At 41.8% G+C, this 23089-nt stretch overlaps 1 protein-coding gene across 1 annotated transcript; it reads right to left on the bottom strand.

The window, feature by feature from the left end:
- Positions 1–15448: 15448 nt before the first annotated feature.
- LOC110566877 (beta-defensin 33-like) lies at positions 15449–19156 on the bottom strand. The gene is made up of 2 exons (XM_021664782.2): positions 19018–19156; positions 15449–15579 (listed from the first exon to the last, which is right to left on the bottom strand). Exons 1-2 carry the CDS (start codon positions 19073–19075, stop codon positions 15449–15451), a joined length of 189 nt encoding a protein of 62 aa, XP_021520457.1. The 5' UTR covers positions 19076–19156.
- Positions 19157–23089: the final 3933 nt, after the last annotated feature.

Genomic DNA, 23089 nt, shown 5'->3' on the forward strand with positions numbered 1-23089 from the left:
GGGGGCTACAGCTAAGATACAAAGTGAATAAATTGTAATAAATAATAATAATAATGAAAAAGGATGTCTTCGAGATACAAACCAGCAGCTCTGCCTGATAGTTCATAATGGATTGATTACCTATCACTTTTAGTTGGTTACACTAAACAGACTTGTAGAATTAATAGACTCAAAGACCTGGAGGAGCCTCAATAAACAAGGGCATAAGCACGCAATGTTTCTCTCTTCACAAAAATAGCAGAGGTAAGACCCAAAGCAATGAGGACCTGCTTCCCAGTACGAGGTGGCTCCAGTTCTGTCCCAGGAAACAGGCGTTCCTACTTGCATTGTGGTAGCGGTATCAGGCAAAGCTAGCATTTTTAACAACTGGACTGTACCCACAAGGGACTGTGAACATGACCTACAAGCCATGTGCTCTGTACATTGTAGCTTTGGAGGTTTCAGCACCTTCATCTCTGTCTGCCTCCATATCATCTCACTGTTGCCTGGCTTCCTGACTCCTCTCTGAGGGGAATGCTTTGGATCCTGGGGAACAGTTAGAGAAACAGGCAGAAGTGGAACTTGTCTGAGTTTCTAGAGATCAGCGAGCTCTACCAACAGGCCATTAAGCCCTTCCCCTTCAGAGCTGCCCTCTTTGTTCAGGACAAGGAAAAACATTAGAGTCGCTTCACATCCTTCAGGAATCTGGAAACCCCAGAAGGAAGAAACAAAACAAACAAACAAAAAAACACCTTTCCTCAAGAAGTAAATGTAAATAGTACCAAAGAAAAGTGCATTTCAATAGTAATTATACAAATTAAAAGATTTCACATCATGCCAAATTTGAGAGAGGGATGTATGCGTGGGATGAAAATGGGTAGAACCATGATCATCAAAAGTGAGAGATTCTAGGGTCAAGGAAGGCTGGTGTTTGGGGCACAGAATTGCAAGAATTTAAGCCTGTGTTTCCCTCATTGATATCACCTCTTCAGCTTTGGTTTTAATGAGGAAAAGAAGTACAGTCACCATGTAGGCTCAAAATCAGAGAATTTGGAACTTTCCATATGAATCTCAGTGGAATCTCCCCACAATGTGCAAAGAGCTTTGTTGTCTCCTCCAGCCCCTGACATCCTCTGCACACAGCATAGAAAAGAAAGAGAGTGCAAGGAGGCAGGATGTCATCACCTGCTGGGCAATTTGGTACTTTTTTTTTTTTAATTTGTTGCAATCTTTTATTTTTTTATATTAATTACAGGCTATTTACTTTGTATCCCAGGCCTAGCCCCCTCCATATTCCCTCCCTATCCCATCCTTCCTCCCTCATCTCCTCCCTGCCCCTTTCCAAATCCACTGCTAGTTATTGCAAATATTTTTAAAGTCCCCTATTGAACAAAATATTGACTGTCAAAAAAAATACAAGCATAATTCTAAGTATCCAGATGTATCCCCAAACATTAATTAATATACATTTTTAATTATAACTAACTGTGGTTTTTAAGTAGCATAATGTCAAGGCTCTGGTTCATGTGATGGGAGACTGCACCAACAAAGGAAATCTCAAAGATCAGACATGACCTGCGTTTAGAATAACTGAGGCATTCTTGGTAAGAATGGTAAGAAATTCATGCTTTACTTGAAAAGCAAGTTTAAGTAGTCATTTTTAAGTTCACGTTTTAAAGATGAAGATGAGATCTGAAAAGGCGAAGTAGTTACCAAGGACTGGGAAAATGCTGAGGAAAAAGACAAAATAGAAGGTGTTTTACCTGGTCTGAGATTGCCTTTAACAGGAGCAAACAATCCCAAACTATATAGCGATTTTTAAAACATACACAGATCTTATGTTAAAAAATCCTGGAGAAACCAGAACTGTGAGACTGAGCTGTGGTGACCCTCAGAACATGGGGAGGCAATTAAATGTATCATGTTCGTTCAGGACTACGGGGGCCTTGAGCTACAGAACTAGGAATGGTGGCTGGGCGGAGGGGAGCCTGACCGCAGTGCCTCACTGACCAAATGAGTCACCACGGCTCCCGGGTTCTCGTGAGTTCCAACGGGCTGGTGCAACTCTTGTATTCTCATTATGCATCAGCGTATGATCTAAACAGAGGGTGCACTGCAAGCTCCTGGCTGTAAAGTGAGGAATGCCGAGATGGGAAAATCAAAGGTCTTGCTTTGCTGATGGATGCAGCCTCCATGGTGCATGGACTCCCCAAGTTATTAGAAAAAGAGAGTATATTTGAAAATGTTTCTATTGATATTTTAATCAACGTTTATTGTGATATTAACATTTCCATTTTAAGTACATTTACACCGCTGGCCAACTGTCACCTCAGTTCACCTCCAGCACTGTTTAGTTTTGCAAAATTGTGAGTCTTCTCAGTAAAACATAACAACCCATTTGCCCCTTTCTTCTTTCATGTCCTTTATATAAGCTGCCACCGGAAGGTTTAGGGTGGGTCTTCCCACTACAAAAGATCTGGCTTTAGGGTAAGCCTTCTCATCTCAAAATGACTCAATCAAGAAACATTTCTGGCAAAGACACCCAGCTGCTTGGGTTTTGGTTAACTCCAGATGTAATCACACTTGACAATGGATAAGAGCCATCACAGTTAAGCAGACAGACAGAGAGCATCTCCAGGCTATTGGGAATAAAGTCGCTGTGTACATGTGCAGCGAATCCTTCTGAGACATCTATGTTCATATCAGCTAGTAGGTATAGTCAGCTGCACTGCATCAGACATTTTAATTAAACAAATAGATATGAATGAGGTACACTCTAGCTTCTCAAAAGGGAAACTACCCGAGTGTACAAATGATGGGCTTGAAGGAAGTTGCCTTATTGAGCCACCTGTGGTTCTGTATCCACAAACATAACTTCCTCTTTCAGTCTGTCTGGGGGTGGAAAACACCAGTTAGACTGAGTCTTACAAAATCCTGAAAAGGCTTGATAATTTTTCAAAATTTGTGCCAGAAAGGGCTTAGCAAATCCAAAAGCTTTGTGTAGATATTAAAAAATTATTGTGTCATATTCTGGTGTAATGTCTGAAAACTTTGTTTTCACACGAACACACAAAAGGTTTGTTTTAACAATTTATTTTGAGATGGGTCTCATTCTGTAGCCCAGGCTGGCCTGAAACTCTGTCTCTTAAGGGGTTAATCACGGTGAGCCCCAAGATCAGCTGTTTTCAAGGGTGACAAGCCTCAGTGGTGTCATTCAAATACCAGAATTTAAACAGCAGATGAATGTTCAACATTGACAGCTTTGAGAATGGCTCAACAGTTTAAAACACCACCTTTCGGGAGAAGTGAATTTAGTTCCCAGCACCCATGTGGTATCTCACTTACTACACCCATGTGACAAGTCAGGTTCCCGGAAATCTGACACCCTTTCTGGCCTCCAAGGGAGAAGGAACATCATATACGGTACATATACACACATTTATTCATATAGGCAGGTAAAGCACTCACACACACACAAATAAAACAAAGTAAATACATATTTCTAAAAGTCTTTTAAGCCAAGGGAAAGTTTAAATAAATAATGCAATGAACACTCTTTTTTTTTTTTTTCCACTTGATCTCTGGCTCTGATAATTCTGCCACCTCCTCTTCCTTGGTGTTTGTGAGGAATACTGAATTTGGATTCTGATCATGGCTCTTCCCTGTAACATTGTCTCTCAAGAACCAGAGCCTTCGATATACAACCAAAGGATTTCGTATAGTTGTCCCCATGTATTTATGTAACCAGAGTCTGGGATCCTATGGAAACCTAAAATATGACCTTTGCTGATGTCTTTTCTTTCTCTTTTTCTTTTTCTTTCTTTATTTTTTATTGTGAATTCTAGAGTCATACAACTGACTTCTTAAAAAACAAAACATTGATAAGACGTGATAGACTAGGATATGATGGGAAGGAGAGGAGGAACTCCACTATCAGTAGACTGGGGTAAGGGCATAGGAGAAGTAGAGGAATGGAGGATGGGATTGGAAGGGAATGAGGAAGGGGCTACAACTGGGATACAAAGTGAATAAACTGTAATTAATTTTAAAAAATTAAAAAAAAACCAAACATCCAAAGAAAAATCTGACTTCTTAAAAAACCAAACAACCAAAGAAAAATCCCCCAAAGCTCCCTGCTTTTCCTTACAGACTACCTGTCAATCACTAACATCTTCATGACGAACATTACTGACAAGAAGACAATCTACAATGCAATGCATACTTTTCCTAGTGTCCCGAGGTGAAGACCACCTCTTTGATTATTCATTGTCCATTCTGAGTTTATTACAAAAGAGGAATTGGAGTATGCCGGTAAGAATGTCCTATATGACTTATAAAATACGTTAGAAGGAAACATGCTTTTTAAAGATTATGAAACCTTTTCAAAAATTAAAGATTACAAAATCATCTGCTTCCTCATTTTCACTACAGATTAAGGTTCCTAAAGCTAAAAATTCTAATTATTAGGTATGTTGGAACCCATTGGAAAAAGAAAAGATGAAAGGAAATAATTACATATGAAAAATAAATAAGACAGTGCGTGCTGTTTAAAGGAAGAACATGTCAGGCACATATGTTTTTCTTCTTTTTTATTTTTATATTTTATTAATTACAATTTATTCCCCTTGTATCCCAACTGTAGCCCCCTCCCTCATCCCCTTCCAATCCCACCCTCCCTCTTCTCCACTTATGCCCCTCCCACTGATAGGCAAGGTCCTCCTCCCCTTCCCTTGGATCCTAGTCTATCAGGTCTCATCAGGACTGTCTGCATTGTCTTCCTCTGTGGCTTGATAAGGCTGCTCCCCACTCATGAGGAGGTGCTCAAGGAGCCAGCCACTGAGTTCATGGCAGAGACAGTCCCTGTTCCCATTACTAGGGAACCCACTTGGACACTGAGCTGCCATGGGCTACATCTGTGCAGGGGTTCTAGGTTATCTCCATGAATGGTCCTTGGTTGGAGTATCAGTCTCAGAAAACACCCCTGGGTCCAGATTTTTTTGGTTCTGTTGCTCTCCTTGTAGAGCTGAAACAAATCTGTTGGTCAAAGCTACAGAACAGAGCCTGGACAGCCCTGTGGCTGATGTATGTACTGCTATATGAAGGCTTCCACCACGGATGGGTTGTGTGATCAGGTTACTGAGAGAGGACCTCTGACTTTAAAAACCAGTGTCATTGCCAAGCCACGTTGCTTGGCAGGCTGAAGGATATGTGGGAAAGCCCCAAGGCAGGAGAAGGGGGTCAAGAGTGCACATCACAGATACGGGATATTACAGAGGCTCAGACTCCATGATTAGCCTTGCAAAGAACTGAAATGACTGTCCTTATTGTCCTAAGACTGTGGAGATGTGGGAAAGGTGCCAACCAAGTTCTGTAAGGCTAAATAGTGTGAAACTGGAAAAACCCGAGGTAGCCACAAACTGTTAATAACCCTTAAAAAAATTCTCAATTTCAGGACACAGATTTCAACAGATTAAAATCCATTAAATTAAATTCGATTTACCATTCAAAAACAGACAAGCAGAGAAAGACATCACAAAAATGGGAGCTGACAGGAACAACAGATCTTAGTATAAACTCTCATGAGACAACAATACTGTAAAAGCACACCACAGAAGTTAGCAATCAATTATGTAACAGCTGCTTACATTTGTGAAATGCAAACCTTCAAAATGGCAAGTCCACAGTGATGATAAAACTGACCAAAAATATTTGAGCAGATGCTACCCACAAGCACAATTATGAGTGAAATCCAGCTTATCAGCTGATGGTAGACCCAACACAGCTGAGGAACTTTTGATGGAGCTGGAGAAGCCACTTAGATTGCAGCACGATTGAAAATAATAAAAACAAGAAGGGGTGAAGTCATGAAATAGTAACAAAGGGGTAAGAAGATGGTAGGAGACAATCTCATGCAAATATGTCACAGCTAAGGATGGAGATGAAGCAACATTTGAAAATACAGCGATTGGCATTTGCAGAGGGGTGGGGGATGGGGGTGTACTGCTTAAGGAAGGGAATCTATGGACACGAAAAGCACCATGCACCCAAAGAGAACAATGGAAAGAAAATTTGATCTTGACTTATTGATATTAAACCACAAGATAGAAGAAAAGGAGAAGAGATGGAAGTAGGCAGCAGAGCCCAGCAAAAAGGAGCTCCTGCATCTTAGATGCTGCTCCACAATGTGGCGTGAGTCTGTGCATGCACACGCCTGGACTTGCAAGGAATGCATGAGTGTCCAGAGGGTGTCTACCAAAGAAAGAATGTTAAACGGGTTTTCTCACGCAAAGAAACAGGACAATCGTAGTTTGGAAGAAAAGTCAGTGGACATTAAAGGTGATCTTGGACATTAAAGGTGATCTGAGAAAAAAAAAAGAAAGAGAGAAAGGAAAGAAGAAAGAGAACAAAACTTCAGTGAGAAATCATGAGCAAAGAGGCAACAAATAAAGAATGGAAATAAGAATAAGAATAAGAGAGCTGGGTGCAGAAGAGATGACTCAGCAATGAGGACAGGCAGCGCAGAACTACCTGAAACCCTAGTTCAATGGGATTTGCTGCCCTCTTCTGGCCTCTGCAGGCACCTGCACACATAGAGAGGGACACACATATATGCACATAAATAAAAAGTAAAATAAATATTTCTTGAAAAGACTATGATACCCCCCAAAATGTAGAATTGCTTAATATAATAATAGTGACAATTCTCATGAATAATATAGGTATAAGTTGTATATTTCCCACTTGGAATCTATTTTTCTGTGTTCCAAAAAGGAAAATATATATATATCATTCTTGACTGCTCAAATATATTTTCTAATTTCTTTGGTCTATTAGTTGTTCAAGTGTGTGTTAATTTCCATATATCTGTATTTTTTTCTTCTGTTATTGGTTTCTAGTTTTCATTCACTATGGGCAGAAAAGACAAAGGTTACTATTTTAGTCTTTCTAATCCTAAGGCTTGTCAACCAGTGTGAGGTCTGTACTGGAAAATGGTGTGCCTGTACTTGAGAAACTTGTGTCCTGATGGCAATGATTATAATTTCTATGTGAGTCTTCTGGGTCCATTTCTTCCCCAGTGTTCTCTAAGCCCAATGATTTCTTTTTGGTCTGTCCATTACTGAAAGCAGAATAGACCCTGCTACTAGTAGCATATGGCTGTGCATGCCTTTCCTCATCTCTGTTCTTATCTGCTTTATATATTTAGATACTCTGGTGATGGCTGCATTGATGTTTAAAACTATTATCATAGCTTCTTTCACCAATCATTTTATCATTATATAATGGCCCTTTATGCATTTTATGACAGTTTTATATATTTATATTTATTAGCATTTTCATGAACTACATTTCCATTTTTTAACTATCAGCCAACAAATGTCCAAAATACAAAGTGAGGCTCTGTTGATGATACGGAATAACTTTATACATTCAGCTGTTCCATGTCTCCGTTAAGGGGTTGAATCCATTTACTTTTAGAGTACTTATGGAGAAGGGGTTGTGACTAGTAATTGACATTTGTCGTGTGATTCTTCTGTCCCCCTTTTCCTTTCTTGTGTTGACATGCCATACGGCTTCAATCACTTTCTGGTTTTGTTCATTTTTTAAATATTTTACTTGTGGCTGTAAGGCTTACACAAAATATCTTATACTCACTAACAGTTTAGTTTAAGCTGATAACAGCTAAATTTCAAATGTGTTCTAAGATTCTGCATGTGGACTTTCCTGATTGACTTTGGTGCAACTCAAGTTACAATTTATGTGTTTCATGTTGTGCTTCAATTTTTGTAGCTATAGTTTTACTATTTTAGCCTTTTAAATTTTATGCTAAAATTAAAACTGATTGCCTGGCACTCTTTTGTTATGGTAGTCATCTGTATTGACCTTACCAGCAACTTTTTTTTCAATGTTCAATAAATTTAATATGAATTATTTTACGAGTTCAAGTTAAACAAAATTAATTTACATACTTTCTAAACATGACCATAAAAATCATTAAAAGATTTAAATCTTTTTTTAATTTATTATCTTTTATATTAATTACAGTTTATTTACTTTGTATCCCAGCTGTAGCCCCCTCCCTCATTCCCTCCCAATCCCATTCTCCCTCCCCCCCTCATCTCCTCCCTGCCCTTCTCTAAGTCCACTGATGAGGAAGGTCCTCCTTCCCTTCCATCTGATCTTAGCTTATCAGATCTCTTCAGGGCTGGCTACAATTTTTATTCTTTCATAACCTTTCATGTTTAATTTATTTTTTTTCACTTTGAAGAAGTACCTTTAGCATACCTTCTATAAAGAATCCTCCCAGCTTTTGTTGGAGATATTTTATTTATGCTTCCTTTGAAAATTAATACCTTTTTGAAGAATCAATAATTCTTTGAAAATTCAGTACATTTATACACTGCATTTTGTCACAATTTTCACAAATGTATATAATGCATTTTGATTCTATTATCCAATTTTTTAACTTCAGAAGTTCTTATTTTAAAAAAAAAAACTTTTGAAGACTCTAAATAACTTTAAGTTCTTAGATATTATGTACTAATCTTTTTCATAATTGAATTAAAGTCAGAAATAGTTAAGCAGTTACAAATAACAAAAAGCTTTGTTTTTAATAAAAGCATTTTAGGAACAGTAAGTGTTTTCAAACAGCAACAATACTTACTGGGAAGAGTAGAGTTGATTTTTAGTTTAAGTCACCTTTTTTCTGAATTAAGGATGGTTGTCTTCTAAATTGTCACTAGTCTACAGAAAGTTATTACTACTAAGAGCTTGACACTGGTAACCTATCTTTGAGAAATAACAGTACACTATTTAGTGTAGTGAAGTACTCCAGAGTCCAGAGGCACATGCTGAATGTAGTTTTGGTTTCACTATATACAACCTTTATCACTATAGTTAATACTTTTAAATTAATTCTTCTCTTCATTCCTTGGGGTTAGAATCAACACCTAGGTATGATAAGAGTAATTTTCTTTTAACTATAAGAAATTCACAATAATCACAATGTTCCTTGTAATTGGTTCTAATGTATAAATGAAGAAAATGGGTAATCAATTGAGGGAGAAGAGGAAAAAACACAAGAATTTTGAGTCAGCCACTTTTCAAGACACTTCTTAAAATGATTCATTGAGGAAAGCCCCTCAGATTTCATGTACAAAAGGACTGTGTTAGGCTTAGCAGTTCAAGAGCCAAGCACATAAGGTTCTGTCAGTCATGGGACTTCAGCATTATCTGAAGAGAAACCTGAATCAGCAGGGTCATCCTAGAAGTATTTGAAAGCCCTCATTGGTCCAGGTGGACAGGGCCAGGCTTCACCAAGAACAAATGGAAAGGAGCCAACGGTGGCTGGGTGTGGTGAGGATGTCATATATTTCTGGAGATGTGAACAACTATATCCTAAGAGAGAAGAGACCCTGTAAGAAAGATCTTAAGAGGTAGGCAAATGTCTCTATTCTCTTTAGGCATTTGGGCAATACTCTGATTACTATGAAAATAAGGTTTTGAATTGAGGTTGAAGATCATAATAGTTAAATGAGAATAACTAAAATTAGTGCCTTTCCTATCTTTGGTTCTCTTCTTCCCTAATCCATGATCCCTGAGATGCTAACAAAAGAAATACCCACAGCTATGTCTCAAACGTTACTAAGCATTATACAATTCATGGTTATCCACTGTTTGTTGCATATTTTAACTGGTAGTCTCTACAAAACCATGCATTTCTTTCGATGGCCAGTCATTCTGATTAAATCTACAAAGGAAGGCATTATATTTTGTTCAACGTTGTCATTGCTTACCTCTTCCAGGGACTTCAAGGCATTTTCCACTGAAGTTGGTGCCATGAAGTTACTTTACCTTCTCATCTCAGTTGTCTTCTTTCTTTGTCAAGTCATGGCAGGTAAGCCCTGTTCAGCATCTGTCTTCTCTTCTAAGTTCAAATGAACTCAGTTTCCCCAAGGATGCTTCTAGGAAGCAATAGCCCATGTAGGGTGGAAAGATGAGAAAGGGAGGATGCTCCAAACCATGTTTCCATGCTAATCCTGAACTGTGAAGGAATACTGCAATCTAGGAAGAAGCAGGGAGGGGGCTTTTCTCAACCACACTGCCAATGCTCTTCTTATCCCTCTACTGATGTGGCGTTGAATCACAGCAGTCTTTACCGTTAGCCATGGCCTGGAGACATTGCACTTGAGGTTTGGCTACAAAGACAGGAAGAGAAAGCTCAGAGCCCTTTAGAGAATGGCTCCACACAGTTGGAGCCATGGCACTTTGGAGGAAACTTAGACAATTATGTTCCCTGTCTTGAGAAAAGAGTGCCGAGTGTGGGATGAAGGGAGACAGAGGTTTGGCTCTCTACCTACTGTTCATCTCTTACATCCTGGTGCAGGACTGCAGGTTACAGTGGAGCTCATAAGGTTTCTGAGCACTCTGACTCCTTGATTGGGGAGGTCATTGAGAATTCAGACCTTGCTTCCTTGCAACAAGTTAGATGTCATCTCTCCACCTCAGCCCTCCTGCTCTCTTACCTTTTCCTCCCATGATTAGCCCTAAAAACATATAAAATAAAATATTTACTTCCTGTGTCTTCCTGTTAAGAATTCAATGTGCTTTCCAGGCTAACAGTTCAGAAGACTGCTAGACAATGAGCTCAGAATTTGGGGGCAGGTTGGAGGAGTCCTCTCCCCTCCATCCATGGTCCTTCTGTCCCTTTATATGGAAACAGTTCATTATCAACGACCCACTGGGAATAAGAAATAATGTCTCATTCAAAACACTGATCCTGGTTTCGTTTCCTTGCTAAGCTAATTTTCAGTCAAGTAGGTGGTAAACTGCAAGGGGCTTTCCTGTGGAGGAACAGGGAGGGCTCCCAGCAGTTTCCATATGAGACACTTGCTTACAGTATTTGAGTAGAAATGACTTGTACCGAGGAAGAGGAAAATAATATTACAAAGTTCCCGACTTATGCTGGAGTGATGCTGTCACAGGATCCCGTGATAGGCATGTCTGTGAAGCTCTGCTACAAGCACAGTTCTAGTCACTTCCCTTTCACTGTGCAGATAGAATGGTGTCCAACTGGTCTGTGGAAATAGGGCTGAGGCCAGGTTATTATGGCATGGGATGGGTAGATGCTGCATTCAGCCATGGTACTAGTTCTCACATATGATGGGCATAGCCTGGGAAGCTCCTCTGAAGCTGATGAGAGACCTCTGGGACATCCACTGAGCTGTGAGGTTGACAGCCTCTGCTGGTGGTCCCTAACATACAAACCAACCCACAGGGGCTACTGCAGCCCTGCACTTCCTGTGAGCTTTCCTTTTCTTCCAAGTGAAGGGCAGGTAAGAAGCAGAAGGAAACTTCCATGTCGGATTGTGTCTGCCATTCTGAATCCTTTACTTGTGGAATCGGAAATCTAGATCTACAGTCTCATTTTCTTACCCCACATATGTTACCAAATGTGAATTTGTGAGCCTGGGAATTGTGTGTGGATGTTCGAGTGTTGCTGACACCTCAAAAGGTTTGAGGCATATTGTATATCTTCATACACGTTAATATCTCTGTTAATAAAATTCTTCTTGCTCAGATGTAGTCTATAGGCAGCTCAGTCTCCCTGTAGTTCCCTAGTAAGGGGAGCAGGAGCTGTCTCTGATATGGACTCTGTTGTCCGCTCTTTGGTCACTTCTCCCTGGTGGTGGTGGGAGGCATTGCTAGGCCACAGAGGAAGAGGATGCAAACCATCTTAATGAGACTTGATAGGCTGGGGTCAGATGGTAGGGGAAGTGGTGCCCTCAGGGAATAAGGGGATAGAGAGAGGGAGGGTGGGACTGGGAAGAGATGAGGGAGGGGGCCACAATTGGGATGGAAAGTAAATAAATTTAATATAAAAAAAAGAAAAATTAAATTCTTCTTGGGAAACAAGCTATTGAATTATATCATCAATACTATCCTGCCCCAAGAGGATGAAAGCATAAAGTCTTTTTTAAAATATAACTTTATTGATTTATTCACTTTACATCCCAATTGTATACCCTCCCTACTCTCCTCCCAGTCCCACACTCCCACTCTTTTTCCCCCTCTACCCTTCTCCACAGAATAAGGGAACCCTCACCCTCTTATCAACCCACCCCAGCACATCAAGTTGCATGAGGACTGAATATGTCCTCTTCCCCTGTGGCCTGGCAAGGCAACCCTGCCAGAGGGAAGTGATTAAAAAGCAGGCAAGAAAGTCCATGTTGCAGACAGCCCCTGCTCCCCTTACTAGGACCCACATGAAGACTATACTGCCCATCAGCTACACATGTCTAAGTCCAGTCCACGCTTGGTCCTTGGTTGGCACTTCAGTCTCTGTAATCCCCCACTCCACACGTCTGGGTCCAGGTTAATGGACTCTTTTAGTCTTTTTGTAAAGTTCTTGTTCCCTCCAGATCCTTCTATCCTTCCTCCCACTCTTCCACCAAGCTCCCCTCTTTCTCCCTAATGTTTGGCTGTGAGTCTCAAATCTGTTGGTGGGTGGAGCCTCTCAGAGGATAGCTAGAAAGTGTAAAGTCTTAGAACGCTGCTTCCAAACAGCATTTTTGAGCTGCTCCATGATAGAGCTCTAGTGTTGTATATGATACAGGCTCCATGACAGAGCTCTAGTGTTGTGTATGATACAGATTTAATTATATGTTGGTCCTACGGGATGATTCTTATTCTGCAAATTACCACAAAAATGCTTTCATTTATAACCAGCTCCTAGAGGCTGTAAACCAGAAAGAGAGACTAAGCAGAATGGTCCAGTACAAAAGAAAGACTCCTTCATCAGCACCTTCATCAACACCATCATCACCTTCCTCAACAGTGAGTTCATGGGTTCCAACCCTACTGGATGGATCAATTCCTGCACAGGGGGCTTGAGAGTTTCTGCCTAAAACAGCTTATGTTCCTTCTACAGATTATGAGCCCCATTACTGTGACTCTCCTACAACCGTGTGCCTGCGGAAGAAAACAAACTGTACTCGTATGCCAGGACTGTGCCCTGGCAGGAGCTTCTGCTGTGTGCGAACCATGACCTGAGGAATTCCTCTTTCCTGTCCTTCCCGAATTATATCAGAACACTGAGACCTCATTGTGTCATTCTCTTCATTACTCACTAACTTTGAAGCACCACCAAGTACCTTTTGTGTGTCAGAACTGTGCTGGTGAGCTGGAGATATAACCCCAAGCTCAACTTTACCCAGGAGCTCACAGGCATGGAAACTGTATCTATAGGTAGATTGAAGTTATCGACCTAATAATGCCATGCCTGAGTGGAATCTCAAGTGTTAAGGACTATCCAGAAGAGTTGAAGTGGTCTAAATATCTTCCTGTAAGGCTTTCATGCCAGAATCATGACTGCCATCACAGGGGTGGGGGAATTTGGAAACTAAGACATGGGAAACAAAACTTGCAAAGGAATAGCCTATCTTTGGAGCCCTTCAGATGCTAAGCTAAATGCATCTAATTTAATCTTTTGTACTGTAAAGCAACACTGGAGACTTTTTAGTGGTGTGCAGAAAGGTTGGAAGGCTAGAAACAGAAGCCAGGGGATACTACACAACTTTAGGTGGAAATATTTGGGGACTAGGGGTATAGATTAAGACATGCAGCTGGGCTTAATACAGAACCAAACATGGTGGAACATGACAGGAGTTCCATTTCTTGGGAGGTGGAGGCAGCAGAATCAGGACATATAAGGCCACTGTCAGCTATATCATTTCAAGCCAAGATAGTCACAAGAGGCTAATAACTAATTAAACATATGCAAGAATTGGCAGCATGGGGTTTGGTCTTTAGAGATGTGGAATCTGGGTGAAAACTTCCATTTTTGACTTGTTGAATAATGGGCACCTCCAGGAAATTAGTTTCTTGTGGTGCGGAGTTTTAAAGTGTGGATTTAGGCAGGCGACACTGGGACACTGGGACTCATCCCGCGTGGCAGGTATGGCAGGATGAATCCATGAGAACACAGGGGTAGCAGAGTGTACTGGGTGAGGAGAGAGGCTGGTGCCCTCTTGAATACCGACCTTCCAGGTGTGGAGACAGGTTAGACATGGAAGAGACATTGCCAAGCAGTAGAATGAAGGCACAAGTCCAGGGTGCAAACCAGGAGGGAGGGAGATGAGAGCCACTACGAGGTCAAGGTGCAGCCTGTGGGGATTTTGCTTATGGCCACCCTGGTTAACTGCCTCCTGTGTCCAGTTTAGGATCAGCACAAACTTGCTGCAGATCTATGAGGTTGAAACCATCTTAGTTGTATCTTCAATTTTGATGTCTCCTGCTTGAATCTAGATCATTGAGTGTAACATTTGGCCTCTGAAAATTCATCTTCTTTCTCGCATCAGTGGGTTTTTAGAGGGTGGATTTTTTTTTTTTTTTCCCATACTGTGCCTGGACTGTGAAGATCGGGTGCTCCAGAACTGTTAACAAGCCCTATTGGTGATCATTGATGAGTTCTCAGTGCTCTAGTAAAGGGAGATACCCTAAGTTCCTTAGGTCACCAGGCACAGGGTAGCTCAGTGAGTTATAGAAAATAATTTATGCTGGGGGGGGTGGCTCAGTGGAGTAGGCATCCCTGCTGTACATTTGCGAAGCCCTAAGTTTGAATCTCTGGACCCATGTAAAAGCTGGATGTAGTGGCCAGTTCTTGTAACCTCACCAACCAGGCAAAGTCAGAGAACAGGGTCTCCAGGGCCCACAGACAGACAGCAGACAGTTTGGCTGAAATAGAGGGCCTAGGTTTAGTCAGATTTTATCTCAAACAATAAGGTGAAGAGTACCAGAGGAAGTACCCAAGCCAGCCTCTGGCTTTCTCTCTCTCTCTCTCTCTCTCTCTCTCTCTCTCTCTCTCTCACACACACACACACACACACACACACACACACACACAGTGAATACACTTATACACATATGTATCCCCACACATACCTAATCCTTTCCTAACAGTTCTACTAACCGGGTAGCAAGCATTCAAACATACAAGCCATCAGGGGTGAGCCCCATTCAAACCACCCTCATCTGTTTCAATCTTGTCACTGACAACTTTGCTCAGCCTGGTGTTTCAGCTCCACAGATTACCTGGTTTTGGCTTTTCACAAACTGTGCCATGCACACCTCACTGTGTGCATGAGAAAGGCAGGCAGGAAGTGGGATCTCAAACATCACCCTTATTTGCTTTTAGCCCCAAACTTTCAGCAAAGTTTCCTTGCCCTTTTTGCAAATTTTCGTGAGCCTTTTATTTCTTGAATAAGAGGCCACGAGCCTGGAAACACTGGACCCTCAACCCCAACCCCACCACCACCACCACCACCACATTCTCCATTTTCAAGCTCACTGGCATGTCACCTAAAATTTACTCCCTTGGAAAGAACAGGTGCACATGATGATGCCTTTATTACACGGAGATTGGAGCAGGCGCCTACTCTTCCATTGCGCTGCGCGCGCCCGCAAGCTGCCGTTAGAGCCTGCAGCAGTGTTTGTATCGATTTTTGCATTCTGCAGGCAGGATGGAGCATCCATGGGTCCTCTGATGTTTGCAAATGCCACCCATTCTCTCACACAGATGATATTTCAAATTTCTTTTGCGCCCTGAAAGCAAAAGGGAAGGGAGTAGTGAAGAAGCAAGCAAGGAAGGCTTCATTAAACCAAAGATAGTATAATTTATCGTGCCTAGCCAGGGAGGGCAGAACAGTCCACGAGACCCACACTAACTTTCTGATGGCTCAGGTGTGGCCTGAGCTTGTAACCATTTTCTCATTGGCAGGCTATTAAGAAGAAAAGCCAGGCAAGGAGGATCATTTGAGAGTGTATGAAGTCACATGTGGGTGTCTTTGAAGAAGACAACTGGGAGACTGCCACGCCCCCCCCCCCCCCCCCCCCCCCCCCCCCGCTTACTCTCTGTGGTTGTTTTCACAACAAAGGCGGAGGTGACCTGTGGTAGCTAAAGCCATGTGACCCTCAGAATCTGGTGGTTTTTATTTCCCGGGCCTCCAGGAAGCCTGAGGTGCCTGTAACTTATTTTCATTTTCACTTGAAGTTGCTTGGATGGGAGAAAGCACCTCAGATGACTTTGTTCCGGGAACGCGAGTGTAGTTTACTTCCTTTCCCATGTTCTGTATAAAGCCTTTCTAACGTGCCTTCCTCCTAGACCGCGCAAACTGTTGCGGGTGTGCAGAAAATATCGAGCAATACACAGTGAGTGCTTGACAGAAGTGGCGTGTCGCTGGTGGTCGAGGGGTATGCCTCCCCTGTTTGGTGTGGTGCGGGGTTTCATACACAGAGATGCCTTTGCACAGAGAGAGCGTCATGTGTCCAGTGGGCCAGAGAGTTAGGCTAGGAAGGTATGGAGCCGTGGAGAGATCAGGGCGAGAGGAGACGAGGCCCCAAACCCTGTCCAAAGTCAAGAAAGCCAAAGAATGAAAGACAGCCACGAAGGAACACTGAATACTGCTTCCACCAAAACCTGTGGCCTTTTGAGGTGACGGAAAACACAGCAACTGGGAGTGAGACACTCTGGTTCTAAATATAGCTTATGTTACCACTGAAGACAAGTAGGCTTTTCCAGAAGAAAACAAAAATGAACATGCAGATATAAACATATGCTTCTATCCGTAGCCACTTCACAGCCATATCTTTCCTGCATGAATATATTCATCAGCTAGCTACGATCCTCTATCCATCTTCCCCTCTCTCTTCCTTTAGGCTGTTCAAAAGCTGCTGTCTTGACACAAAAATATGATTATCTTATGTTTTGCCTGAGTACATGTAGCTATGAACCCAGTCAGTCAATTTTGAACAAAAATGATGCCTCTGAGGGATGGAGTCCTTAACTTCTAGTGTGAAACTGTTTGGTGTTGTTTGTTTGTTTTTGTTTTTGTTTTCAGTAGCTGGCAACAGCCATGGTGGTAGCTGTTTTGTCAGTGTGAACTGATAGATTGCAGTGAGCAGAGTACCCCTGTGACCTGAGGGGATTCACCTCAACAAGGATGACTCCCTTTGTTGTCTTAAGATCACAAGGCTGAGAATATTGTTTGTTTTGGTTTTGGTTTTTCATATAAGATCACCAAGTAAGATAAAAGGCCACCTCACTAAATCTGAATTTTCAGGTAGATAAGAATTCAACTATGCTAGGCATGGTGGCACAAGCCTTTAATCCCAGCACTTGGGAGACAAAGGCAGGCAGATGTCTGTGAGTTCCAGGCCAACCTGGTCTACAAAGTGAGTCCAGAACTGCCAAGGCTACACAGGGAAACCCTGTCTCAAAAAACTAATAATAATAATTAAGTTTTTAGAATAAGCAAACCTCAAATACTGCATGAATCATATTCACATGAAAAGCAATCCTTGTTTACCTGTAGTATAATGAACTTATTACCTAAGATTGTTGGGTATTTAACACTATTATCTGCAGAATTGAACTATTTTTACTTTTATCACCTATATGGCTTGAAGCAAGTTTTGTCATTTCTACATAACAGTTATGAAATACTCTATAACTATTGCTGCAAACAGTAAAGCAGCTATCATATGACAGAAGCCTGTTTTGTGCCCAGGCATGGTGGTCCATCTTCAGTTCTAGCTTTCAGGAGGAGAGTGATCTGAGTTTAAGGCTAGCCTGGTCTACATAGTGAGTTCTAGGCCAGTCATAGTATCTGGAAATCTGCCTCAAAAAAGAAGATATTTAGAGACTAAGCATTTAGGGACTAGAAAGATGGCTGAGCAGTCAAAAGCACTAACTACTTTTTAGAGGACACAAGTTTGATTCCCAGCACTTACATCAAGCTGCTTATGACCACCTATAACTCTAGGTCCAGAGGAATCCAGTGCCTCCTCCACAGACATAATAAAGGTAATAAAAATGAAATATAAAAATTTGCAGGAAAGTTGAATGGACTTATACAATATTAAGTGAAACACAATATTAAAAAGAAAAAAAAACACATTTTCTCTCTCTGATGCAGAATCTGTGTGTGTGTATATGTGCATGAGTGTATGTAAAGAAATGTACATACATGAATAGAACAAAAAATACTAAGTATAAGGCGATGAGGAAAGACTGAATGAAGGTAGTAGACATGAGACATGAAGAAGACATAAAGCTGTTTTTCTACTTCTAATCCTGTTGAGGCACTTTTTGGTTTGGTAATGGCCAAGTGCAGAAAATACATTCAATGCTGAAAGCGTAAGATTTAATGTGAAGCTCCACCACAGCTTCTGATCTGAATGCCTGTTCTAAGTGTGTAAAGTTCGCTGAGTGTCTACACCTTGAGTCAGTAATAAAGTCAACAAAATTAAAAATAAAATACTGACAGATATTTAATTTTTAAAAAGTGATGTTTGGGAAGAGAAAGTGGTCGGGATCGTTTGTCACTATTACTATTTGTGCTGGTGCTGCTGTTTTTATTCACCTGGAAGTGATTTGTAACCTGAAAGGCGCATTACAAATGTGTCACAATTATTAGTTGTCACCAGTTAAAGATAACGTAAGGGAGATATTTTTATTGCTTTGAGCTTCTCTTTCTTTGGTTGTACAGTGAAGCAGTTCTCCACACCATCACAACTGAAGAGAGATGGACTTCATTTTAGCTCACAATTAAAACACGGTCCCATGGTAGACGTCAAGTCAAGAAGCAAAGAGGGGCAAGCTTCCGGGAGCTTGCCATGTTCCATCAAAGTAAAGAAACAGAAAGGGGCAAATGCATGCATGTTTGTGGTCGGCTTACATCCTCCTCTCTGATACAGTCCAGGAACCACTGCCCAGGAAGAGCATGGTCTTCCCCTATCAACCAGCATAATTAAGATGATCTCTTATAGACACACCTAGAGGCTTCACCAACATGATGCCAAGTCTGTCAAATTGATGGCACCAGCAACTAGATCCACCATGCTTCTTATAGCCACATCAAGATAGTATTTTGTTGTCGTTGTTATGCATTTTGTTTCTATAATTGAATTCGTTTGGTTTACTCCAGGCTGCAAAGTCATCTGCCATCCCATCTCTCCCATCCAGGTGGGGTCAGAGCTTACCTGAAATTGTCTGAGTAAAACACACGAGAAGAAGAAAAAGAAGGAATAGCAGCCTCATGGTGAGAAATGAGTTCTTGGGGTGGAAGGAGGAAGTGGCGGTGTCCTTCTTCAGTGCACATGGATGTCAACTGGTGATCTAGGGGAGTTGGAATGACTCAGCTAGGAGGAAACTCCAATACGTAGGAGGTAAAAGGCAGAGGGATTGTACATTGAAGCCAATCTGGGTTATACAGTGAGTGACAGAACAGCATGGGCTACCTGGTAAAAACCTGTCTTAAGTCAAACAAAACAAAACCCTACGTAATAAGCTTTACAGGAAGCCAGGATTTTCAAATCAGTTTTGTTTCTAATTGTGATTCAAAGGACTTGTGTTTGGTTTTGGATGTGTTTGTTGAGACAGGGTCTCTCTGTGTAGCACTGGCTGACCTCAAACGTGCAGTGAATCACCTGCCTCTCTTCCAGGTGCTGGCATTATAGTGATACACCTCGCCCATTTCAGAAGCTAAAAACCAGAAAAGATCTTTGTAAACGGAAACTCCCTTTTTTCCTTATTTGATTTCCGTATTCTGTGAAAACCAATTGAGAAAGGCTATTCCTATGCAGGTCAGGCTCCATGGCTCCCTGGCCAGCTCTTGCATGGACCACAGCTGGTGAGGCCTACAGGACCAGAAGCTGCTGCATCGAAGCCATCGGTACACGGCTGAATGAATGGATGGGCAGAGGAAAGAAGGAAGAAAGGAGGTAAAGAAGTGTTACAGGCTTTGTGTTTGTGTCGCCTGAAAAACTCCATGTTGAAATGCCCTAAGGAATGGGGTGAGAGTCAGTGTTGGGATCAGGGCCCTCATTAGAGAGATCCATGTCTTTACAAAATAGATCTACCCACACCTTTATCATGGGGTTCTCCACCTCTATGCCTATAAGAATGAAGTTTGCGTGTGCATGTGTGTGTGTGTACACAAGCTTGATCCAGAGTGTGTGCATGTGTGCCCATGGGCACGTGCATGCTTCCCAATTAATTCTAGTTTGTTTTAACATCTTGAAGGAACTAAGACAGAAGTGGAAGGAGAGAGAGTAGGAACTAGGAAGGGAATCCAGAAACACATATATCCCTAAGCACTTACTCATGGCTGCCCCACACAGGTAAGTGACATTCCTAGTGAGGAGTCAAGGGTGCTTGAGATACTGACATCAAATAAATTGCTCTACCTATGAAGTAGGCCATGGTCTTTGGTGAATGGAGAGAAAGAAATCTTACTGTGTAGCTAGATAAGCCTGGGATCAAAGCCTGCTTTGCCTTTCATTGTTTGAGTGATGTTTTGCAAATAACTTCTCCTCTAAAGCTTTCATTCTTCCTCTGTTCTTGCCGCACAAGTGTGTGGCAACACACTCTCGAAGGGCCCAGCCCCTCTTCTCACTGGGAGTAATTATATGGCCAGCTTCCTTCTCTAAATTCCAGCAATGGGACTTGGGATGGTGTTTATTTAGCTTTACCTGAAATCATACTTCGGAATTTCAGAATAAACTGCAAAAGGATTAAGGAACCTCAGCATATGTTTCCTTATATGAAAACTAAGCAGCCTCAGAAAACGGGGGGAGGGGAGAAATTTAAAACTAAATAAAGATAATTTGTGTCTCTTTCCGTCCCTAAGTCAAAGATCAGTAGGGGAACTGGCTGTGTGGGATAAAATCTTAGAAAAGAACTAGAATTATAAACAAATCTCCACTGGATTTCACTTCTAAATAGTAACATAACTTAGCAGGTTTCTCACTTAATAAAACAATATTGAACTTCACCCATTGCTCCAATAAGAGAACTTCCTTAAATAACTTCCATTCCATAGTCTTTGTTTGGTTTGGTTTTTTTGAGACAGGGTTTCTCTGTGTAGCTTTGGTTGTCCTGGACTTGCTTTGTATACCAGCTGGCCTTGAATTCACAGTGATCCACCTGCCTCTGCCTCCCCGAATACTGGGATTACAGGTATGTGCCACTGAGCCTGGCATATTGCATAGTCTTAAATGTGGCATTTAGCTGATGCAGCATTCATGTGACATAGGTACTTTCTTCAAGCAAGGTAAGGCAGGTCATACTGAGCCTAAATCCATTTCAAAAATTACAGGGTTTTTTTTCTTGCTAAGACAGTAATATTTGGAGAACATGGCTACAGGAACAGTGTGTGTGTGTGTGTGTATGTATGTGTGTGTACACATGTATCCTACCCATGTACATATGTGAACACACCCAAGATTAGAGAGTAACTATAGGGTACAAAAGGTCTAGTCATTCTTTCTATCAGAGGGAAGGGCCATGGCAGGGTCAACTATGATAGGTTGAGATGCTAAAGCAAAGTTACGAAATGAGTAATCATCTAAAGAGAAGCAAGATTTCAAGCTTTATTACTGATAGTTGCTGTGGGACAAGAGTCAGGCTGGGAACCAGATGTTGCTGCCTCATCTGCAGAGAAACCTCTCATTTAGCAAGCATATTCCTGCACTGCATGCTCAGTATCTCTCCTCTCCATCCCCAACCCCTGGAAATAACAAAAAACAGTGCAGGACCACAGTGGTTTTCCGGTACATGGGGATTACTGAGGTGCAGGCTACCTTCTGCATTTCCTACTATTTTCCATTTCCCTTCTTAGCCTGAACATAGTGGGAGGCTGAGATCGGAGATGGCAGTAGTGAACACCTGGATCCTCCTCGAAAGTCATTGCTACCGTTTGGAATGTATCTCCAAATTTTCAGTAAAGGCAAACCACCCTCACCTTGAACCTCACTCCTCACGGTGCATCCCACAGAAACAGGGCAGGGATTCCTGAATCTCAAGGGAGACTCTGTAGAGGGCTTTCAGCCTATCTATTCTCAGCTGTGAAAATACACCTGTTTTTCTCTTTTAAAGCCCCCAACACAGCAGGGTATAGAGTAAAGCTAGCTTGGTGATGGAATTACTTCCTTTACCTTCTGACTCTACTGTGCTGACTACTGGATTTTGAGAGATTTGGAGAGGATTTGTTACCCTGCTCTTCAGGGTCCCTGTGGGAAAACATTTACTTCCTCCCTGGCCTTCTCCTAACTAAGCCTGCCTCATTCAGAAGGGAACTAATCTGTTCATTATCTAATCAAGTCACCAAAATCTCCCTTCCTAACTCTGCTGTGCCAGAGATCATATTTTGACACACAAATGACGAGCAGACACGAGCATGTAGGCGATAGCGAGTGAAGAAAGAAAAGAAAGCATGTGGTATAAGCTTTGTCCACACTTCTGTGCGTGTGTGTGTGTGTGTGTGTGTCTTTCTCTTGTATTTTCAAATGAAAAACAGTCCCGATAGTCTCCTCCCCTCCTCTTTGCCACAAGATGGTTCCCGCAGTGACTTACCTAGCAGTTGGTCCCCTCTACCCACCACAGGCGATGTGCTGCCTGTACACTGAGGCAGAGCGGCTTGGGAGCAGGTGCCCAATTATGATACAATTAGGAGTCAGGAAAGCCATGTGCAGAGGGAGGGCCTCATAAAACATGCATTATGACCCTGATGACTAGTCAGGCCTGAAAAGGAGGAGAAAAGAAAGGAGGGAAAAGGAAGGAGGAGGAAGTGGGGCTAGTGGAACACCTGTTTCATGCTGTTTCACTGAATAGTCAAGCAAAGCAGTGCAGAGTACCTGAGGGGTAACACAGTGCCAAAGACTTTCACATTGATACACTCAGTAGTGGCCATACAAGGTAGAGCCAGGCCCCTCTCCTTGCTTTTCTTGGCATCTCTAGTGTGTCTTCTGGCTCTATTGTCCTATTAGGTTGGTGCGTCTCAAAAAGACTAAACAATCCACAAGCACAGTGAAACAGAAAAGGGTAATCAATAGAAAATGGCTTCCATGAATCCCACAAACACCACATGCCTGACAGAATGAAATGAATGAATGAATGAATGAATGAATAGGCCATCTACTCAGAAGTCAGGAAATGCCAATCTAGGGTTTATAACCACACTGCTTTTACATCTGGCTTTGTCCTGTCCTCTGAGATAAATGTTGGTCACACAAGCTAAAGTTTTATCAGTTACAGTCAGCCCAAAGGGAAACC

The sequence above is a fragment of the Meriones unguiculatus genome, chromosome 4 (assembly GCF_030254825.1).
Source record: "Meriones unguiculatus strain TT.TT164.6M chromosome 4, Bangor_MerUng_6.1, whole genome shotgun sequence".
In the NCBI taxonomy this organism is placed as follows: domain Eukaryota; kingdom Metazoa; phylum Chordata; class Mammalia; order Rodentia; family Muridae; genus Meriones; species Meriones unguiculatus.

Coding starts and splice junctions, on each gene's coding strand:
- LOC110566877 (XM_021664782.2), bottom strand. CDS start 19,075: ATGAGGCTGCTATTCCTTCTTTTTCTTCTTCTCGTGTGTTTTACTCAG. Junction 15,580..19,017: donor TTTTACTCAGACAATTTCAG/GTAAGCTCTGAC, acceptor TTTTGCTTTCAG/GGCGCAAAAGAAATTTGAAA.